The 16,734-nt window shown below is 44.1% G+C and overlaps 1 protein-coding gene across 1 annotated transcript in view; it reads right to left on the bottom strand.

The window, feature by feature from the left end:
• Positions 1–926: 926 nt before the first annotated feature.
• The window catches only part of KCNH8 (potassium voltage-gated channel subfamily H member 8), a 501,290-nt gene continuing 485,482 nt past the window's right edge, over positions 927–16,734 (bottom strand). The window contains exon 16 of the mRNA XM_027549713.1: positions 927–3,788. Coding sequence (XP_027405514.1) covers positions 3,090–3,788 — 699 coding nt within the window. The 3' untranslated portion in view covers positions 927–3,089. The remainder of the gene's footprint in view (positions 3,789–16,734) is intronic.

The following is a 16,734-nucleotide window of genomic DNA, read 5'->3' as shown; positions in this document are numbered from 1 at the left end:
TTCTTCGGCAGAGAGTGGGGAGGAGAGGAAAAGGTGGGGATACAGACACGCATCTCGTGGGGCACTATGGGCTCTGCCGCCTGCACAACCACAGTGCTTAGAGAACCAAACCTCTAGAGGAACGTGGAACTCTCATTCCTAGAATAATATCACCACACACACAACCACACAGAGAAACCCCAAAACGTGTCATTCTGCGCTGTTCTGGATATGGGAGAGTCCTGTTTGTGAGCATAATGGTGATGACGGTGGTTTAATCACTAAGTCGTGTCCGACGCTTGTGATCCCGTGGACTGTAGCCCGATAGGTCCTCTGTCTAAAGGATTCTCCAGGCAAGAGCACTGGAGTGGCTGCCATTCCCTTCTCCAGGGGATCTTCCCTACCCGTGGATCAAACCCGGGTCTCCTGCGTTACAGGCAGATTCTTTACCAACTGAGCTACAAGGGAAGCCCGATGGTGGCGAGGGGAAAGGTTAACAAGGGGTAGCATGGGGCTGATTCACAGGAGCCGGGGGCCCTTTTGCAATACTCCCTGGTGCTTGCTCATTCCTGTCCAGCTGCAGACGTGCTCACGGCAGCTGGGTCTTACAGCCACTAAGTCAGCTGTCAGGAGTAGGCACAGAGAAGGTGACTGGCTGGAAAATCACGGGCATATTTCCAGGAGCATCACTAGGACTTTCCAAAATCCCCAGAGTGTGACTGATTTATCCCATGAATGCATGCTCAGTCCCTGCACTCGTGTCTGACTCTCAGTGACCCCATGGACTGTAGCCTGCCAGGCTCCTCTGTCCATGGGATTTCCCCAGAAAAGAGTACCGGAGTGGGTTGCCTGTGCCTTCCTCCAGCGGATCTTCCCAACCCAGGGATCCAACCTGCCTGGGAAGCCCAATTTACCCCACAGGTGTGCTTAAAAAAGAAACACACCAAAACCAAATATTTTATTTTATTCATGGACTTCCAGGGAAATTAATGACAAGTACAACTTCAAAAGGCAGCAGGAATAGATTTGAACGTGAAAGGAGGGGTACCCAGAGTGGCCACGGGGTATTGGGGCTGTTATTTTAAACAGTGTGACTGGGCAGGTTAAAAAAGTCTATGTCCCAATTATTCATCTACAAAATGGGAATAAAATAATAACTTTAACATTGTTTGGCTGTTATGTAAGGTAACATAAGGTGTTACTCCTTAAACAGGTGTTGGCACATAGTCAATGCTCACAGGTCAGAATGCCAGGCTTCATCATTAGTCTCTGATAGCCGTGCTAGTTTTCCAAAAAGACAGCAGAACCAACCCAGTGAGTTCTATTGGAATGGTGCTTAAAGTGATGATGTGGGTCACGATGAGCACATCGTGCTCAAATGTGTGGCTACAAATACACGTTAAACCCTGCGTGTTGCTTTTCCCTCAATGTTCCCATTCACTTGGGTAAGGAGAGATTGAATTTTTTTTCTTAGAGAAGCTTTATTTTCTTTCTGCTGCTCTAGCCAATTTTAGGGTATAAGAGTCACACACCAGAAGTCTTGCTTTGTGTAGATGTCTTTAATAATACGACTTTCAAATTATTTATTCTTTGCAGTGGGAAATGGGAACAGGGGACTCCAGAAGGTGAATTCAGTATATTCTCTAAGAACATCTTAAATGATGAGGCCCTACACATTCTTAACCATAATAAACCTGAAACAAAGGCATTTAAATTATTACCGTGCCAGCATCTGAATTTGGATATTGGTTGAGGTGTAGAAAGCATTATGGGTTCTAGACTGTCTCCAGCATCCTAGTTGTATAACTGCTAGGGCTTTATTTATTTATTTTTCTCTGCAAAATGAGAATGAAAACACCTGCTCTTCATAACTTACAGCGCTGTTGAGAGCTTTCAAGAAAAAAAATTAAAGTGCTGATCCAAAGCAAGCTGGCAGCCCTTTTACAAGTTAGAGTTCCGAAGTTCTGGCTTCATTTTGGAATGTTCACCGGTCTACACAAGCTCTCCTGAAAGATAAGCACAGAGGAAGGACACACTCAAGTTTTTCTTCCTCATTTTGAGGCCAAAATAGTTCAATGTAGTTGCAGTCTCATATTCTCCAGACCAATTTTGGGTTCCAGAACTACACATAAGATGGCTGGAGGAAAAACATTTATGTGGGCACGGTGAGGGTAGCCTCAAGTCAGGATTTTACACGAGTCCCCAGAGGTAGGGTGGATTCTGCTCCGAACCCCCACCATACCAGACCCTCTGTCTGGTATGAGGTTTTTATCTCATTAATAAAATATGATCTCACTTTTTTTTGTAATCCAGAAGCTTGAGGATACATTTGTTGCAAACTGCATGCAGATGAAAGGGGGTGGGCTTCCTTTCAAAACTACATCCTCTTAATAATAATTTTTGATCTACTAGACGTAACAGTAGTGCATTTCTTGGTAAAACAGCAAGCTTTTTTTTTTTTTTACCAAAATGAAAAGAAAACATTCATTTCTTTATAAATAGTTTAAATAGTTTAAATACATATTTCATACCAAGGATATAAAAATAGCCTCTCTTTTTTTTGATAAATAAAGACATATTCATTTACATGGCAAATAACGTGCAATAGCTGACCGCTGGCCACCGGCTCTGTGTGACTGATTGTCTAGGAGATGACATGCAGTGATAACTGTCCACTCGCCTTCTATTTTTGAAAAGCAGATCAGCAGGAACTGTGTACTCCCAGGGCCCACAATCTGGATATTGTTCAGGAGTGACACGCAGGCACTCAGGAAAAAAACCTTTGCTGCTCTTCTGAAAAGCCACCCAGGACACGAGTCCACACATTCTTCGTCTGGGACGTGTAGCTGCTCAGACCCTCAGGGTCTTTGGGCTTTCACCAAAGTCTGTCAGACAGACCGGTAAGTTAATCCCTGCACAGGAAAAGGCTCCTGTTTTGTCTCTAGGATGTAGGAAGTATCTGCTGCAGGATGGAGGTGGTTCTGCCCTGGCCTGGGTCCCGTTTTCCACGGGTCTGCCCAGTCTTCACGCCGCCAGGGGCAAGCAAGGCCACCCCAGGCTGGCATCCCGCAGTGACGGGCAGAGGCGGGCACCTGCGAGGTGCACTGACCTCATACGCGCACGACCCTGTCATCTTTCCCTTCTGCTGTGCTTGCGACCATTTCCAGCGGAAAGCTCTCCAGGGCTTCGGTGGAGACCGATGCCCGTCCTTCCCGCTCCCAAGATCCCGGCAGATTTTCCAGACTGAAGGAACTCACGGCGCCCTGGCCCAGGCTCCCCTCCTCCGATCTGCTGGGGAGAACCAGGTGCAAAGACGTCTCTGAGGAGGAGCAGACGGAGGAGGAGAGGGTGGCCGAGATGGACTGCAGCGGCGTCAGCGTCGTGTCCGACTGCGGGGAGACGCACCTGAGGAGCTGCAGGCGACCTTCCTGGACCAGCTGGCAGTGGGCAGGCGCGTGATCCAGGCTCGGGGAGGCGCGGAGCTCCCGGCCCGCAGGACTCTGCTCCTGGGCTCCCACCCGCTGGGGGCTGCCCCCCGCCGAAGAGGGCCCCACACTCCATCTGTCGGGGGTGACACTCCCCTGGCAGAGCTGGGCTGGGGTGTAGGTGGCGCCGGCGGCTTGCAAGTGTAGACAGGGCTGGTGTGTGCTCCAGGTTATCCCGCCCTGGAAACCGGAGGGACGCAGAGAGGCGGTGTGCAGAGAGCAAAGCCGGGACTGCTGCTGCGGCGACAGGACGTGCTCAAGAAGCTGCATCACCGTCTTCATGTCCCTGCCGAGCTGGGAGACCTCCTGAGTCAGCGTGGTTACCTGCGTGGACAAAGCAGAGCGGAAGGCAGCGCTCAGACCAGCAGGGCTGTGATTTCAGAGCCCGAGGAAGGGAAGGGCGGTTTCCCAGTAAGAAGGTCCGGAAGACGGCTTTGCCTCCAACTCCAGCCAAGCCGGAAGGGTGACTGAGGAAGCTGAGCACCTGATCTAAAGCCATCCTCATTCTGAGGAGACCTGGAGAGATGTAGTCTGGTTTTTTTTTTTTTTTTAATTGTTTACCTTTATTATTTTTTTTATTGAAATATTGTTGATGTATAATGTTTCACATGGATAACAAAGTGATTCAGCTACACACATTGGGTTGGCCTAAAAGTTCATCCTGGAACTTTTAGGCAAACTCAATACACACACACACACACACACACACACACACACACACACACACACATTTGGGGCTTCCCCAGTGGCTCAGTGGTAAAGAATCTGCCTGCAATGCAAAAGCCACAGGAGACGTGGGTTTGATCCATGGGTTGGAAAGATCCCATGGAGGAGGGCATGGCAACCCTCCAGTATTCTTGCCTGGAGAATCCCATGGACAGAGGACCCTGGTGGGCTATATATAGTCCATAGGGTTGCAAAGAGTTGGACAAGACTGAAGCGACTGAGCACTCACACACACACATACTCCTTTTCAGGTTATTTTCCCTTAAAGATTATCACAAACCATTAAGTAGAGCACCCTGTGCTATCCAGCAGGTCCTTGTTGGTTTTCTAGTTTATATACAATAGTGTAATTTAGTAAACTCCTAATTTAGCCCTCCTCCCCCCTTTCTCTCTTGGTAACCACAAACTTGTTTTCTATGTCTGTGAATCTCTTTCTGTTTTGTAAATAAGTTCATTTGTATCATTTTTTTAAGATTACACACATAAATGATATCATGTGATATTTGTCTTTGACATTCTTAATAAGTGATTTGAGCGTCTTGGACAAAATTAGAAATAAAGGTCCATCAACTCTGCGGCTGCTAAGTCACTTCAGTCGTGTCCGACTCTGTGCGACCCCAGAGACGGCAGCCCACCAGGCTCCCCCGCCCCTGGGGTTCTCCAGGCAGGAACACTGGAGTGGGTTGCCATTGCCTTCTCCAATGCATGAAAGTGAAAAGTCAAAGTGAAGTCGCTCAGTCGTGTCCGACTCTTGGCGACCCCATGGACTGCAGCCCACCAGGCTCCTCCGTCCATGGGATTTTCCAGGCAAGAGTACTGGAGTGGGGTGCCATTGCCATCAACTCTGGTACCTCTTAAATACAGCGTCTTTTGCTTCCTCTGAGTTAGTGGGGTGCTCCAGGGTGCACACCCCCCACCCCAGACATCTCAAAGCGATGTGAATCTAAAGATAAACACCATGGGGACCCAGGAGGGCTGGGATCCATCAGTGATCCCAGAATCACTGTATCAAAAACCTGCAGAATTACTGACACAACCCCAGTTGTGCAGTATGAGCTTTATTCTCTTTTCTAGGTGACACACTTAGTCTGTGTAAGACTTTGAAAGGAGACGTGACCCTCAAGTTCTCAGGAACACTGAAGAGTCCTCATTATCTGTTTTACACTTGAACTAGCATTGTAATTCACTGGAGGGTTTATTTTCCTAATAACCACACTGCTTTTTTAACCATGGAAGACCACCAGAAAATTCAATTTGACTTAAATCCAGCTTTTCTGGATTTTTCAAAGTGAGGAAAACCTATATTTCAGAAAGCAGGACACACACCTATTTTCTAGTCTTTGGTTATGTTCATAACATTCATGCACATGATAACATCTTGGCTTCATTGCTGTAAGACTATTTTATAAAGGACTTCCTCTGCCTTGATCCTACTGTTGTGAACCACAAATTCCAGCACAAGCAGCTGAACCCATTGGCCAAATACCGTCAAAAATAAAGAAGACCAAAGAGCAGTTCAGTTTCAATGAAGCCAAAACCAATGTTGCTGTTTTGGTCAGACTTTTTTTTTTTTTTTTAGCATGCTTATATATTCCTAATTCACCCAGTAACTTCATTCAGTCCACTTCCTGTAATTGCAGTAAGAAACTAATTCTCCCTGGCAGGCCCATCAGGAGGTAGTGCCAGTCAAATCAGGCATTTTTAAAAGGCCAGAAGGAGGTTTTTCCATGTTTCAGGCAACCAACTGGTAACACCTGCCTTGAAATTGCCAGACCAAAAATATTTCTGCCTTGCAGTTAGGGTGGAACTCAAGGGACTCAATCTAATACTTGCCCAGGCTTTTCAGCAGATCTAAAACTTTTGGCAACAAAAAAGATACCTCCGAGACTCACCTTTAATAAGCGAAACCGTGAACCTGAGAAAGAGTCTGTGTGTTTCAAAATTTTCACGGCAGGTAGTCAATTTCACACCCTGCCAGGCCTCAGTTCTAAAGTACCCAGTCGAACGAGTCACCTCTGCATCTCACACAGCAGGCATTCACCCAGGGCCTCTATCTTCAGTTGATTAGCGCTTCCATCAAAATTTCAGAAGAGAAAGTTGATACTAAATGAGATGTTTGAAGGATATGTTAACCATTCATTCTTGTAGGTTGTCTAAGTTAATGCCTGTATCAAATTGACCGGGGCTCAGCTCCCAGTAAAAATGCTTTCAATTGGCCTTAGCATTGAATAAAGACATAATCTTTGAAGCATGGCTTTGCATTTTAGACACGTCAACAGTTATACTCAACAAATAAGTAAATAATACAACATGCTTTTAGGTACACCTTCCTATTGGACCGACAAACAGTACTAAGAGCATCAGGAGGACACTATTACTTTCCCATCTGTAAAGTGGGGACACTACAGCTCAGAGGTTAACTGACATTTTAAAAATATTTGGCTGCATCGGGCCTCGGCTGGCTCTGAGTGCAAGGGCTTAGTTGCTCTGCAACATGTGGGATCTTGGTACTCTGACCTGGGATCGAACATCCTGCAATGTTCGGTCTCCAAGAATCTCCTGCATTGCAAGGCAGACTTAGCCGCTGGACCCCCAAGGAAATCTCTAAATGACATTTTAGGTGCAAGGCAGACCTAGTCACTGGACACCAAGGAAGTCCCTAAATGACATTTTAAGTTCTCTTATTTCGTGACTGACAGTTTTCAGTAGGGAATTCCAGCTTTCTAGGTTTGCTGCTTTTTCTATTATGGTATCTTACCTCACAAAAGAGAAAATATTGGTTAAGAGTTGAGAGATTTTTGCTAACATAGTCAGAATTTGTGAGGAGCATGGATGATGCAAACAGGAGCCTCATGTTTAAAAGCTGTCTGAAATTAGTTCATTGTTTTTAAATTCCACATATAAACGGTATCATATGTTTGTCTTTGGCTTACTTCACTTAGTATGATAATCTCTAGGTCCAACTTATATGCAAAAGAGGTATAGACCCACTGACGTAGGAAATGAGTGGATGGTTATGACAGGGGGAGCGGAGGGGGTGAATTAGGATCTGGGGGCTAACATCCACACACTATTAAACAGATAAGCAGACAGGATGACTGTCCAGCACAAGGAGCTCTACTCAGTGGTCGAAATAACCTATAAAGGAAGAGAATCTGAAGAAAGATGCTCTCTCCCCAAAAATAAGAGACCAATCAAGCACAGTCAAGCCTCTTCACAGCAAACTATATCAATCGGCCACCAACAAAAAAGGTTTGTAAAAAGGGGAAATCTGGAACTGGGCAATACGTTAACAGACATATTGCTGATGAACTATTTTTTTTTTTTTTTAGCATTCAAAAGAAACCAATATTTTCCTACGGTTGGGATACCTCTCTATGGCCGCATTCTTGACACTGAACTTTTTCTATGCCACAATTTTGAGGCCCTGAGCTTTGAATGGGAACTCCAGAATCTTGAATGGCTCCAGGAATGTAAACAGCATTAGCATTTTCATTAAAAAATTACTACATTAGCTTGAACTAAAAAGAAGCAGAGAACCCAAGGAAATAGAGCCTTCTTTAGCTCTAGAGGGCAATGTTCAGTTCACATCAGGGAAGGTTGCTGTCACTGTGCCACTGGGAACACACCCCTGCACCTTACTAAAGCTTCACAGGGAGTCAATCCCTGTTAGGTAAGGGACTTTCCCTTTGTGAGGACAAAGCACTGGAGAGATGGCAACCCCTGCAGGTGGAGGCTGGTGTCACTGAAGGTGACCACGTCCTGCCACACAGAATATGGTAGAGCTTCATAGCACTCTTATCTTCTGCGTCCTGCTGGGCTCGCTAACAAAATTCATTCTGAAACAGGAAAGGCTTTACTCTTAATCAAATACAGAAAGCAAAAAGGCCAACTTCTCTACTTTTCAAGGATGGTATTTTTCACAGTACAGATAAGAAGATGATCACTAAAAAAAAAAAGGTTGTTGGGACTACTTCGTGATCAAGGCTAAGTCCACTTAAGGAGATGTATTCAAAATACAACATGAAACTGGAATGCTGCAGATCGGTCAATAGAAGTAAATAAATCTCTCAGATCCAATGAACCAGTTTTTTTCCCATTTACCTTCAACTGCTTGAATGTCTTCTGTCACTCACATCAGAAAGCAGAGCTGGTATTACAAAGCACCTCACAGGTCTTGATTTTTTTTTTATCGCTATTTTAAAAATTAAAGTATAATTGATTTATGGGCTTCGCAGGTGGCACTAGAGGTAAAGAATCCAGCTGCCAATGCAGGAGACACAAGAAACATGGGTTCAGTCCCAGGGATGGGAAGACCCCCCTGGAGGAGGGCGTGGCAACCCAGTGCAGTGTTCTTGCCTGGAGAATCCCACAGACAGAGGAGCCGGCTGTGGTCCACAGGGTCATGCAGAGCTGGAAACGACTGAAGCGACTTCACATGCAGCCACAGCTGACTTACAACGCTGTATTCGTTTCAGGTGTGCATAAGCTGGTTTAGTTATATGCACACACGTATATCTTCAGACTCTTTTCCCCACAGGCTATTACAGAATACCGAGTAGAGCTCCCTGTGCTTGTTGTTCATTTAAGTAGTGTGTACGTGTTGACACCAAACTCCTACTCAGTCACCCCTGGCCTTTCCCCTTGGGTGACAGTAAGTTTGTTTTCTATGTCTGTGGGTCTGTTTCTGGGTTGTACATAAGTTCATTTGTATCTTTTTTTTAAGATTCCACATTTACGTGATATCATAAGACACGTGTCATTCTCTGACTTAGTGTGATAATCTCTAAGTCCGTCCATGTTGCTGCAAATGGTATTATTTCATTCCTTTTTTGGCTGAGTAATACTCCATTGTATGTATATACCACTTCTTCTTTATCCATTCCTGTCGATGGGTGTTTAAGTTGCTTCCATGTCTTGGCCGCTGCAAACAGTGTCTCCACTTGGCCCCGTAATGGCCCATTTCCTGCATTTTCCCCCTCGCCCACCACCCATCTGAATACACAGCGAGTCACATCTCACTACCCTTGTGAAGGCCGTTCCTCTGGGAAGGGCTCTTCTCCTCGGTCCCTTTCCGTCTGGTAACTTTCTCTGCCTTCACACATCTAATCCCACGTTTCCTCTGCAGAGCTTTTTCCTGACAGCTCACTGATACTCACAGGGCAGTTTAAACCTTAGACAGTGCTGTCTGCCCCAAGGAGGCTCTGAGTTCCATGAGAGTAGTCCAGTATCTCCTGGACTCAGGGCAATGCCCAGAACACAATGTGTTTCCAGTAAATCTTAAACGTGTAAATGAATTCAGTTCCTGCCATTTTGAAGGACTTTGGTTCTCACATCACCTTCAATGTTTATGTTATCTCATGATTTTGCCTTAATTATCATGTGGAAAAGATTCCTAATACAAAATTACTTTGGAAAATCTGTAACTGGGGCTCTTTACCCCATGTAAACATGCTAAAAATAAGTATTAAGACTCTTAAAGTTTTTGTATATGAATTTCCTGAATCAAATCCTTGGGTATTTCCAAGTTTTTATGAGCAGGTGGCATTCCCACCACTAAGAATCCTTTTCATTTTACTGTGTTTCCTTCACAATTGTAGAAATAGGTCCCTTTAGGCCGAGACTTCTGCTAGACTTCATTCATCCTTCTGCTTTGTCATACATCCTGATATAAGCTGGATTTCCATGGGTAGTTTTGATTCCCTGGGGAAATTTGCTCTGTGTACTGACTCCCATATCTCACGATTACATTCAGAGTGCCAAGTGACAAATTCAATTAAGTTATTCAGAGCAGTTTTATGCTGAAATTTGGCAAAGGTTTTCCATCCCTGGTTGCCATCCTTCATGGCTGTTTTAGAGTGGCCTTCTGATTATTGCTACTTCCAAATATAGTAAAGAAACCACAGCTTATCAATAATACACATTATTCTTTTACTTGTGTATTAAGTTACACTTTCTTTACTCACTTTCCCCTCTTCTTTCTCCTCTGCCTTCTCGTGTTTCAGTGGATAAGAATCCATTGGTCTTCAAAACTGTTGGCCAAACCAGTTCACCACTACTGTGTGTGTGGGCAACTGTTCCTAGCCAAGATTTCTCTCGGCCTTCCAAAATCCCAACTGTTAGGCAGAAGAATTGATGAAAACACCATCTGTGCTTCCAAGTAGTTCAGTCTTCTAGCCAAAACTCTGGAGTATCTAAAGGTTCTTCCCTTCTCTCTCTCCCCACACCACACAGCTGACAAATCATGAGGTTTAGAAGGCTTCCTGGCAGTGCGTTCCCTCTTTTGAGCAGCATCTCCACCATGAGTAGAAACGCCTGTGTGTTAACAGACCTCTCAACCATCCATGATAATCCGCACACTGATCTTGCCCTACCTCTAAAAAGGGAATCGTGAAGTACCACAGTTTTTCTATTTCTGCCATACCCACGTTTCCTCCGAGCTTCTGTCAGCCTAGAAACCATCATCGCCTGCATTTCCAGCCTGGGTTTCCCCTTTTGTGTTTAATTTGTTTCACTGATGTGATAGCACGTCTCATCCTCCTGAGTCATATCTCAACAAGGGCTTTGTTGTGACGATTAAATCATATGATGGATGTTAAAGTTTATCCCCCAGAAGACTGGTGTTATGCCAGAATTTCAGGTGTCTGTATTTAATAATGCAACACAGTCACTGAACTTAGTTGAAACTCTGGTGAATATTAACCCAGGAAACACCGAGCCCAAAGGAAATAAAAGCCAGCTATCTCTGTAACTGCTCTTCAGCCTCAGCATGGAGAGGTAAACCATTCCTGTTAACACTTTGACATAGTTAATATTGGAAGAAACAGAGTCTCCACGTTTCAGCCTTTCCTCGTGTGTATCTTTCCAGGAGCAAATGGTCATAGCAGTAATCAGAGCTTTTGAAATTTTTGATTAAGGTCCTGTATCTTTAAGTCTGGGGCTTCCCCAGTGGCTTAGTGGTAAAGAAACCACCTGCAATTCAGGAGCCGCAGGAGACATGGGTTTGATCCCTGGGTTGAGAAAATGCCCTGGAGGAGGGCATGGCAACCCACTCCAGTACTCTTGCCTGGAGAATCCCATGGACAGAGGAGTCTGGCGGGCTACAGTCCATAGGGTCGCAAAGAGTTGGACACGACTGAAGCGGCTTGGCACACGCGCATCCTTAAGTTTTGAGTAACTGCAGTCAGATGGATTAAGAATTCTCTAAAAATGATGCGTGAGCTAAAATACAATGATACACAGCTTGGTGTTGATAGGAATCGAGTAAGGACCAGTGTGAGGAAGGGGTGGGGGCAGGTACGATGGTCTTTATCTTTTCATAGTAGCCCAAGGCCTTGCAAAAACCCTGCCATTGATTGAGTTGTTCAAAAAGCTTGTTTGGCTTTTCCTGTTACAGTGTGTGGAAAAACCCGAATGCACTTTTTGGCCAACACAGTGCAAATCTTTGTTGATACATGAGTAATTTAATAAACGATCAATTGCATGGTTAATCTCTTACTATGAGTTTGTTATTTTCACTTGAACTTAAATAGCTTTCTCCAGTTTCCTCTAAATAGCACTGCAAGACGCAGGAGTGTCACTGTCACTCTGGCAGGTAAAAATGTTGCACATGATCTCCTCCCACGGAAGCCCCCATCATGTCAAAATAGCAGATTTTGAAAACATTGTCAAACATGATAAATGTCAAACATTTATCAAACATGGCTTAAGTAATCCTTCTGTGGCGTTGGTGTCCTATGGTCCAGTAACACCTGAATGGCCAGCTTTTACACTGAGATTACCTGAGTTTTGGTACAAGCACAGATTTGCTTTTGTAGTGTGTCTTTGAATTGTGCACTGAGATTACCTGAGTTTTGGTACAAGCACAGATTTGCTTTTGTAGTGTGTCTTTGAATTGTGCCTTTTGCAAACACGAGTGTGAGTTTCGTAATGAAGCCCAGAATGTGTCTTTGACAATATCTTTCATTCCACATAGAAAATAGCTTCATCTTATATTATTCCTGTTCTACATTTCTTCATCTCAGTTATCGGTATGGACTCTGAGTATAACTGAAACTTCAGTTGACAGAGAAAAAATGTGATTTCCATTTCTCTGCATTCAGTGAGCAGATGGGGAATGCATCTGTTGATAAAATCTTCTTAGCTTGAAGAGTTCTTGACCTGTCACTCAATTTTTGCCAAACATGTACACATTTTCCTGCCAGACACAATTTTCCTAAATTCAGGGGTGTTAATTACACCAATCGTCTCCCCCTGCCATGAACACATATACACTTTTACAAGCTCTGATTCAGGTAATTAAATGGTCTTTCATTTAATCCTTTGTTATGTTGCATATTTATCACGGGATTCAGACAAGTTCAATCAAACTCCATAAGCAGGCAAAACAAAAAAGACGATCGGCATAATTTCATCCTTGTGTTTTTTTGCTTCACAAAGCACTCAAAAACAAGTGACAGTCTTTTTATTTGTCAGCTAAAATAATAATCATACTTGGCACTTGCATAAATTCCAGCCAAATGAAGATCTCTGGCCATTACTGATGAAAGTTGTAAGTTTCGTCTACAGCTGGAGGGACTAGGCTGCCGGGGGTGAAGCGGCTCATCCAAGGTCACACAGGAACAGTACCGAGGGCTTTCCTTTCGCACATGCAACTGACGCTTCTCAAATCATAAGAGAAGAACGCAAGCCTAGTGCGACCAACACAGAAAATGACCAGTTACAGTCTTGAAAGCGGTTACTCTAATGGTTCCAATGAATTTCTGCAAGCTCAGGCCTTGGGACCAACCGTAAAACTTCAGCTGTACCATGCGAATCCGTTGTTTGTCTCCCTTTGGTTGCTTTCCTCCTCTACCGTCCTGCTTCCGGTGACAGTTTGATTAGCGTCTGAATTGCTGTCTGGCTTGGGATCCTCACCACTATCAGGACCATGAAACCAAAGTCTGTCTCCTTTCAGAATGCCAACCGCCTGTCAAGAGTTAACACAGACGGGAACCACCTGAGGATCAGTAGGTGTGGGGCGGGGCCTGGAATCTGCATTTCCAACAAGCCCGCAGGTACAGAGCCAGAGCCCACTGGTTCCAGCTCTGAGTCAGATCAGTAATCCTATTCTTTTTTTTTTTTTTTTTTTTTTACCATTTTGGCATGATTGGTTTTTATTTTTTTATAGATTTATTTATTTTAATTGGAGGCTAATTACTTTACAATATTGTATTGGTACAATACAATTGTACAATTTTGCCATACATCAAAATGAATCCGCCACAGGTGTACACGTGGTCCCCATCCTGAACCCCCCCTCCCACCTCCCTCCCCATACCATCCCTCTGGGTCATCCCAGTGCACCAGCCCCAAGCATCTTGTATCATGCATTGAACCTGGACTGGTGATTCATTTCACATATGATAATATACCTGTTTCAATGCCATTCTCCCAAATCATCCCCACCTCTCCCTCTCCCACAGAGTCCAAGAGACTGTTCTATACATCTGTGTCTCTTTTGCTGACTCGCATACAGGGGTATCGTTACCATCTTTCTAAATTTCCTGTATGTGCGTTAGTATACTGTATTGGTGTTTTTCTTTCTGGCTTACTTCACTCTGTATAATAGGCTCCAGTTGCATCCACCTCATTAGAACTGATTCAAATGTATTCTTTTTAATGGCTGAGTAATACTCCATTGTGTATATGTACCACAGCTTTCTTATCCATTCGTCTGCTGATGGACATCTAGTTGCTTCCATGTCCTGGCTATTATAAACAGCGCTGCGATGAACATTGGGGTACATGTGTCTCTTTCAATTCTGGTTTCCTCGGTGTGTATGCCCAGAAGTGGGATTGCTGGGTCATAAGGCAGTTGTATTTCCAGTTTTTAAAGGAATCTCCACACTGTTCTCCATAGTGGCTGTACTAGTTTGCATTCCCACCAACAGTGTAAGAGGGTTCCCTTTTCTCCACACCCTCTCCAGCATTTGTTACTTGTAGACTTTTGGATAGCAGCCATTATGACTGGCGTGAAATGGTACCTCATTGTGGTTTTGATTTGCATTTTGCAAAGGCAAAATGATAGGATACTGAAAGAGAAACTCCCCAGGTCAGTAGGTGCCCAATATGCTACTGGAGATCAGTAGAGAAATAACTTCAGAAAGAATGAAGGGATGGAGCCAAAGCAAAAAGAATACCCAGCTGTGGATGTGACTGGTGATAGAAGCAAGGTCCGCTGCTTGTAAAGAGCAATATTGCATAGGAAGCTGGAATGTCAGGTCCATGAATCAAGGCAAATTGGAAGTGGTCAAACAAGAGATGGCAAGGGTGAATGTCAACATTCTAGGAATCAGCGAACTCAAATGGACTGGAATGGGTGAATTTAACTCAGATGACCATTATATCTACTACTGCGGGCACGAATCCCTCAGAAGAAATGGAGTGGCCATCATGATCAACAAAAGAGTCAAAAATGCAGTACGTGGATGCAATCTCAAAAACGACAGAATGATCTCTGTTCGTTTCCAAGGCAAACCATTCAATATCACAGTAATCCAAGTCTATGCCCCAACCAGTAACGCTGAAGAAGCTGAAGTTGAACGGTTCTATGAAGACCTACAAGACCTTTGAGAACTAACACCCAAAAAAGATGTCCTTTTCATTACAGGGGACTGGAATGCAAAAGTAGGAAGTCAAGAAACACCTGGAGTAACAGGAAAATTTGGCCTTGGAATACGGAGTGAAGCAGGGCAAAGACTAATAAAGTTTTGCCAAGAAAATGCACTGGTCATAACAAACACCCTCTTCCAACAACACAAGAGAAGACTCTACACATGGACATCACCAGATGGTCAACACTGAAATCAGATTGATTATATTCTTTGCAGCCAAAGATGGAGAAGCTCTATACAGTCAGCAAAAACAAGACCAGGAGCTGACTGTGGCTCAGACCGTGAACTCCTTATTGCCAAATTCAGACTTAAATTGAAGAAAGTAGGGAAAACCACTAGACCATTCAGGTATGACCTAAATCAAATCCCTTATGATTATACAGTGGAAGTGAGAAATAGATTTAAGGGCCTAGATCTGATAGATAGAGTGCCTGATGAACTATGGAATGAGGTTCGTGACATTGTACAGGAGACAGGGATCAAGACCATCCCCATGGAAAAGAAATGCAAAAGAGCAAAATGGCTGTCTGGGGAGGCCTTACAAATAGCTGTGAAAAGAAAAGAAGTGAAAAGCAAAGGAGAAAAAGAAAGATATAAACATCTGAATGCAGAGTTCCAAAGAATAGCAAGAAGAGATAAGAAACCTTCTTCAGCGATCAATGCAAAGAAATAGAGGAAAACAACAGAATGGGAAAGACTAGGGACCTCTTCAAGAAAATCAGAGATACCAAAGGAACGTTTCATGCAAAGATGGGCTCGATAAAGGACAGAAATGGTATGGACCTAACAGAAGCAGAAGATATTAAGAAGAGATGGCAAGAATACACAGAAGAACTGTACAAAAAAATCTTCACGACCCATATAATCACGATGGTGTGATCACTGACCTAGAGCCAGACATCCTGGAATGTGAAGTCAAGTGGGCCTTAGAAAGCATCACTACAAACAAAGCTAGTGGAGGTGATGGAATTCCAGTTGAGCTATTCCAAATCCTGAAAGATGATGCTGTGAAAGTGCTACACTCAATATGCCAGCAAATTTGGAAAACTCAGCAGCGGCCACAGGACTGGAAAAGGTCAGTTTTCATTCCAATCCCAAAGAAAGGCAATGCCAAAGAATGCTCAAACTACTGCACAACTGCACTCATCTCACACGCTAGTAAAGTAATGCTCAAAATTCTCCAAGCCAGGCTTCAGCAATATGTGAACCATGAACTTCCTGATGTTCAAGCTGGTTTTAGAAAGGGCAGAGGAACCAAAGATCAAATTGCCAACATCCGCTGCATCATGGAAAAAGCAAGAGAGTTCCAGAAAAACATCTATTTCTGCTTTATTGACTATGCCAAAGCCTTTGACTGTGTGGATCACAATAAACTGTGGAAAATTCTTCAAGAGATGGGCATACCAGACCACCTGATCTGCCTCTTGAGAAATTGGTATGCAGGTCAGGAAGCAACAGTTAGAACTGGACATGGAACAACAGACTGGTTCCAAACAGGAAAAGGAGTTCGTCAAGGCTGTATATTGTCACCCTGTTTATTTAACTTATATGCAGAGTACATCATGAGAAATGTTGGACTGGAAGAAACACAAGCTGGATTCAAGATTGCCGGGAGAAATCTCAATAACCTCAGATATGCAGATGACACCACCCTTATGGCAGAAAGTGAAGAGGAACTCAAAAGCCTCTTGATGAAAGTGACAGTGGAGAGTGAAAAAGTTGGCTTAAAGCTCAACATTCAGAAAACGAAGATCATGGCATCTGGTCCCATCACTTCATGGCAGATAGATGGGGAAACAGTGTCAGACTTTATTTTTCTGGGCTCCAAAATCACTGCAGATGGTGACTGCAGCCATGAAATTACAAGACGCTTGCTCCTTGGAAGGAAA

This window comes from Bos indicus x Bos taurus, chromosome 1, assembly GCF_003369695.1.
Source record: "Bos indicus x Bos taurus breed Angus x Brahman F1 hybrid chromosome 1, Bos_hybrid_MaternalHap_v2.0, whole genome shotgun sequence".
Taxonomy (NCBI): domain Eukaryota; kingdom Metazoa; phylum Chordata; class Mammalia; order Artiodactyla; family Bovidae; genus Bos; species Bos indicus x Bos taurus.
The sequence above is the reverse complement of the archived record's forward strand: the minus strand, read 5'-3'. Positions and strand labels throughout refer to the sequence as shown.